Source organism: Gracilinanus agilis, chromosome 3 (genome assembly GCF_016433145.1).
Source record: "Gracilinanus agilis isolate LMUSP501 chromosome 3, AgileGrace, whole genome shotgun sequence".
Lineage (NCBI taxonomy): Eukaryota > Metazoa > Chordata > Mammalia > Didelphimorphia > Didelphidae > Gracilinanus > Gracilinanus agilis.
The window spans coordinates 147,156,682-147,163,394 of record NC_058132.1 but is presented as its reverse complement, the minus strand read 5'-3'; the positions used below and the strand labels follow the sequence as shown (position 1 = coordinate 147,163,394).

The window sequence follows — 6,713 nt, the reverse complement described above, 5'->3', positions numbered from 1 at the left end:
CTTCCTTCCTTCCTTCCTTCCTTCCTTCCTTCCTTCCTTCCTTCCTTCCTTCCTTCCTTCCTTCCTTCCTTCCTTCCTTCCTTCCTTCCTTCCCTCCTTTCCTTTTTCCTTTTCCCTTTCTTTCTTACCCTCTCCCCTCTCCTTCTGAGGTAGATCCCTTTGAGCTCTGGATCTACCATCTTATGGTATCTGGGATCTCAATGCAGCTAATATAGCCTTTAAGTTCTTATGGGAGAATTTAAGTTCTCATGATTATGACAAATGCTCACACTGCATAACCTATTTTATTTTCTGGGTTCCCTAGAAAGCTATTTTATGCGTGTATAAACTGTGCTGTAATAGCCTACTAGTGGAAATAGAGCAATGTTTACTGAGCAGTCAAAATGCCACTTCGGTTTTTTCACTTATTCAATCTTCCCTACTTCATGTTTGGGAACTCCACATCATCACAGAAAATAAGGAAAATGAGCATTTTTACCAAAATAACTACTGGAACTCTGGTTATGACATCCCTCTAGCACCATTTCTACTCCTATCTTTGTCTTTGACTCCTTTCTTTGCCTAAAAAGATTCACATTTTTCACATTTTGAAGGGGAGGGGAGATCTTAGGGGTATTTATCCATGAGCTTCCTATAGTATGTTGTTTGAGCATGGAGTTCTATTTCTAAGGAAGTCCAAGTTGTTTCCTCCTAATTTTTTAAAACCTTTTAATATAAGCTCTGTGGAGCCTTTCCTTGGAAGAGAAGAGTAAGAGCCATCACAATGCTTTCAGAAACGTAAAAACAATAATAAACAAACACAAAATTCAGGGATCCAGGTCATAACAGTGTGGTTGTCTCTAACCCCTCTGCTAGAGATATTTTGTTTTGGAAGTCAAATGATAGTTATAGATATTTATTAGTTTCTATTTATATATATTTAGATTTTAATTAAGTGAATTTATTTTCATTTTAGGAAAACCACATTGGAATGTGTGTTTATATATATATATATACACATATATGTATGTGTACATATGTTATATACTGCCACAAATCTAATATTCTTAATCTGGAGTCCATGTCCATGGGTAGATTTCAGGAGGCTCATAAACTTGGATGGGGAAAAAATTGTCTTTATTTTTACTAACCTCTAACAAATTTAGCATTTCCTCTAATTATGCATTAAAAATAAAATTAACCATGATTCTGAGAAAGGGCCCATTGGTTTCATCAGACGGTCACTACATAAAGAAGGTTAAGAACTCCTGGTCTAGATGACCTAGGATACCTTCTAGGTTTAAGAGTTTGTGATACAGTGATATTTACTTACGCAGATATGTTTATATATACATTCCCCTCACCATAAGCAAAAGACTACTGTTTGGGAAATGTATGATATATTAAATAGAGTGGATCCAAGAACTAAGAAAATATGACATTTTAGGAATAGTTCTATTTTTAATGGGATGGATTCTGCAGTGCTTGTCAGGTGATTTGATTTCCCACAGAGAAAAGGAAAACTTAATTTGGATTAGTTTCATGTCCCCTGTGGAACTGCAGACTCAGTGTATAATACCACTCAGTGTCTGTTTTTGTAATTAAAGAGCACAACATAGCTTTTAGTTTAAGTTTTAAAAATTTATTTAATTACGGTAAACCCAAACTAGTGATTTTTAGCCAGGAATAATCTTTAGTGTGAGGAAAATATTCATTACGCAGATGGAGGTATAGCCTAAAGATAGATGCTAATATGTTTAACACACTATTTTTGTTCTGTCAGTTTTAATACAAATGAAAGAGAAAACACATTCAGCCTACTTTTTTGCCACCCCAGGAGGAGAGTGGGCTGATGTATATCCACAGAGGGATGCCCTCTCTGGGTTCAGCTGGGTATGTTGGTGAGCAAATTGTCTGCCCCTTGTGCAGAGGCAGATGACGTGGAAACTATTCCCACGTGTACACCCAGCTGTTTAGTTTCCATAGTGGGATTAACTGGGGGGGGGACCCTCAGTGTGTGACCTATGTACACTACTCTGTTGAGGGTTGGGGAGAAGATTAAATTAAAAATTTAACCAGTATTTATAAAGTAGACTATGAGATTGGCATTTGTATAGTGTGGGGAGGGCATTTTTTTCCATATTAACTGCCACAATACAGTGATATCTAGTCTACATGCGAAGTGTAAAGGGAGAAAAATGAGGAAACTAGTCAAAGAATTCAACCTTCAAACTTGCTCTTGAATAATATTAATTTGTTAATAACTTTTATCTAGTTGACCCTCTTTACTGATCTATTATGGATAATTCCTGGGTTCCATGTTTTAGTTTCATTTTGCTTGCATAGTCACAATCTAACCTCAGGACTACCCAGTCTTTTCTTCTTGCCTTATACACAATTCCTCCTTTATGCATATTTTTACCCTCCTTTGGCAAAATTTGTGTTGTTCAGTGAGACAAAACAATTTAAACCTAATAAGTCCTTCTTGATTATTTGGAAGCTTAACTGTTAAGAATACTAGGTCTTCCAATTCTGAAGGACTTATATGATGGGGAATGCTATCCACCCCCAGAGAAGAATTGTTGGGATCAGATGGATGCAGATCAAAGCATACCATCTTTCACATCAGTGTATTGACAATTTTATTTTGGGGTTTGGGTTTTGTATGAGTGTGTTCTTACAACAGTGACCAATATGGAAGTGTTCTTTTGCATGATAATAAAAAAGAAAAAAATAATACTAGCTCCTCTTGGTCCATTGGGTATCTTTTACTTACTTGAAAAGCTGAAGCAGATAAAGTGTACTTGTATGGTCATATAAACAGGACTGAATTCTACCACTAAGATATCTTGCATTTTAACTGAAGATAGAGATTTAATTGAAATAAGCCATACCAAGAATGGACAAGGACTGGCCAGGCCAAGACTTGGAGCCACTAGTCCTGCTTTGTCATTAGAAATAAAAGTAATGTACAAACTAGAAATTGTATAAGATGGCTAAAACATTCTTACTTTATGGTACTGTGATAAACTCAAGGAATCTACATGAGTAACGATATGGAGATCTTTGGGTAGAGATTTTGGTCGAAAAGAAAAGTAGTTTAATCACCAACATAGATGTAAGCTAAGAAGCCCTTAGAGGCCTTGGGAGTTGATGAAAGAAGTAACTCCTCAAAGTTGTACTCTGACGGTATTTCTTTGGGTACATCTAGAAGCATGGAAGGGTAATTCACCTTGTACATTTTTTTTCTTGGATTCTTGAAATTTAAACTTATATTTTGTCTCTGAACATGACAGTAGAAAGAGCACTGAATTCAAAGTCAGAGGAAAAAAGCATTTGTTATGCATTTATTATAGGTAAAGTACTATGCTAAACCTTGGGGTTACAAATAGAAAAGCAAGGTAGTCCATGATCTTAATGAGCTCATATTCTAAGAGGGAAGACAACACATACAGAAGTTTCAAATGCAGGTAAAATGGAAAGACATAGTGGCCCCTAGGGTACTGTAGCAAAGTAGATGGTAATGTATTTTTTTTAGTGTCCTTTCTCCAGAAAAGATTCTATCTCTTTCTGAGACTGAACCCTTTGACATACCAATAAATCGCAAGTTAAAGTTTTTTCTTCTATATCTTCAGTAGTTGTAACCACTGAGAAGGTGGAAGTTATAGTGTCTTGCAGAGGAAATTGCTAGGTCAAACCTGCACAAAAGCTGTTCCCCCTTGTTGATAGCTTTGGGAATTGAATGGAAGCAGGTTCAGTGGTCCGGTGTATGTGAGGAACTATTCACAAGAGTTTTGCAACTACCTGTCCATTGTGGCAGTTGGTTGGTTCTTGGTGTTTGCGATAGAAGGACATCAGGGACTCCTTTTCTACTAGGGTTGCTTCTCCAAAAGATAGCTTCAGGGGATTGGGCTAGAAGTAGAGCTAATGTTCTGGGGGATACTGTTATTCTAGGTCTCTTGGGTACAGGGCTTTGGGGTCTAAGAAGAAATGGTAGCTGAGATGGTTTTATTTGTTGGCACAAGCAAACCTCCCCCACACCTTTTTCCCTTCCCTCAGAAAGCCCAACTGCTTCAGTTAAGATGGATAGCTACCTCCATTGGTGTCAATCTCCCAATGATATTGAATGTATGTAGTCATTGAGTATATGTAGTCAGAATATAGTGCTGCACATAATTTGTCCACTGTCCTGGAACACAATTATGGAAATGGAAGGTCAGCATCCTATCATTTTTTTTTGTTGCCTATTGGATGATAGCTACATAAATTGTTGACTTCATTATTTCTATTATCTACTAACAAATAGGTAGTAGAGGTCACTTGTATTTCATTTTGGTGCATTTTCTTCAAAGCATCCAGCATAGTTCTACTTACTCAATATGTCTAGATAGTAATAATAGCAAAGGAAACAAGATCCCTAATTCCAAGGCCCTGTTTCTCTAGGGGGGCAGCAAAAAAAGGTGTGCAGGGATGCTTTGGGTACCCTCATGTAGAGGCAGCTAGGTGACCTGGTGGATAGATCCTAGACAGAGTCAGGAAAACCTGAGAACATATCCTGTCACTTATTGCATGTGTGACTAGGTGAGTCCCCTAAACTCTTTGTAAATGAGGGAGATGAACTTAGTGGTTCTGGTCCCTTCTAGCTCCAAATCTGTGGTCCCCTACTTAGACCTGCTACTGTTGCAGTTCATGCAGTTTTAGTGTCTGCAGGATCCTCCGGGATAGGAGGTGAACCATTTATTCTATAGTAAATGTGTGGCCCTGTGGAATGCTTTAGCTATATGCACATTAGAGAGTCTGTAGCTATGCTTTCTTCTTCTCTTGGCTACTCCTCCTGTACACATTGGGATAGTGTATTTTTGGCAGCTGGATTTTTCATGCTGGTCAGCCTTAAGAAAGGAGGCAAGATTTCCCCCATTCCCCCCAAGCCTCAGGAGAATGAATGGAATTACCTGTGTGGGAGGATAGGAAATGCCTGGCACCAGGGTTGGTGTTGCTTCCACATATTATTATTGCCCATCAGGGTTACTGCTATACAAGAAGGACTTTACAAAAAAAACCCCAACACTTAAAAAATATAGCATTTACCTGAACTTTTGACATTAGCTGGATACTTTTGACTTTCTAAGCCCATAGTCACCCCTCTAATTATCTGTACTAAAAAGGAGAAAGCTTTATTAATCATTCTCCATTGTCGCTCATTATCTTCTGCATTTCATGACTTGCTCAAGTGATTGGCATGTGGGTTAAATTGATTTAGAAGCTGAAAAATTACTGTTCTTGGAAGACTGTCCACAGTTTAAACAGAAAACAAAGCAAAACAAAATTCTAAGGAGCTTAAATTTTTTTTGTAAGAAGGCCATTAAAATGGGAAATGAGAATGGGGTTGAATTTTTATGCTTGAGAACTATGCAAAGATAATTTTAAAAAATCTGTTTATCAAGATCATACTGTGCTGTAGGATCATTTTAAATGTCACTGAAAGTAGACTATTTTTAGTAAGATATTTTATTTCTGTTTTGTCTTCACAGGAAAAATTAACCCAAGAGTGTGTATTCAGAGAGCAGTTTGAAGAAAATTGGTATAATACGTATTCATCGAATCTATATAAACACGTGGACACTGGAAGACGATATTACGTTGCATTAAATAAAGATGGGACTCCAAGAGAAGGGACTAGGACTAAACGGCATCAAAAATTTACACATTTTTTACCTAGACCAGTGGACCCTGAGAAAGTACCTGAACTATATAAGGATATTTTAAGCCAAAGTTGACAAAGACAATTCCTTCACTTGAGCCCTTAAAAGTAACCACTATAAAGGTTTCATGCGGTGGGTTCTTATTGATTAGCTGTGTCATCACATCAGCTCCACTGTTGCCAAACTTTGTCGCATGCATAATGTATGATGGAGGCTTGGATGGAACATGCTGATTTTGTTCTGCACTTAAAGGTTTGTCCTCCTGGAGGAGAGCCTATGCCCACTTGCTTGATTTATTATGAAAGAAAGAATGTGAGAGTGAGAGTAAGAGTAAGAGTGTGTGAGAGAGAGAGAGTGAAAGAAAGAGAGAGAGAGAGAGAGAGAGAGAGAGAGAGAGAGAGAGAGAGAGAGAATGAGTGTATGAATGAATGGGTGTGAGAGGGGGAGATGGAAGATAAAAGTGAAAGCAAAGAAGAAAAAGGCCTGATGCATGCTGGGAAAATAGACACGCTTTTAAATTTTTGATCAGTTGTATTTCATCATATATCAGCATAGCTGCCATACTTCGACTCATCAGGATTTCTGGCTGGTGGCCTGCTCAAGGGTACGCTGCATTGACAAAGGCATGGAGGGTGCAGTCTTACTTAAAAAAAAAAAAGACTTTTCAGTTTAATTGCTTGCTGGTATCATCCCAGTGAGCTTAAAGCAAAGACCTCTTAGTAAAAAAAAAAATAAAAAGTTAAATTTATTTATAGAAATTCCAAAGGCAACATTTTATTTATTTTATATATTTATTTATTATATAGAGTTTATTTTTAATGAAATATGTACAGGCCAGATAGGCATTTTGGAAGCTTTAGGCTATGTAAGCATTAAATGGCAAAGTCCGCTATGAACCTGTGGTAAATTCATGCAGTAATTATAAAGGTGCATGGATACAAGAAATTCTAGTGACCCTAATGTACTTAAAGGCGACAATCTCTTTTGTGCCCGTATTATTGTACAAGTATGCACACCACTCATGACCCTGAG

The 6,713-nt window shown here is 37.4% G+C and overlaps 1 protein-coding gene across 1 annotated transcript in view; it reads left to right on the top strand.

Moving 5' to 3' along the window:
• FGF9 (fibroblast growth factor 9) overlaps positions 1–6,005 on the top strand; it is a 43,535-nt gene extending 37,530 nt beyond the window's left edge. The window contains exon 3 of the mRNA XM_044668298.1: positions 5,511–6,005. Coding sequence (XP_044524233.1) covers positions 5,511–5,756 — 246 coding nt within the window. The 3' untranslated portion in view covers positions 5,757–6,005. The remainder of the gene's footprint in view (positions 1–5,510) is intronic.
• The last annotated feature ends 708 nt before the right edge of the window (positions 6,006–6,713 follow it).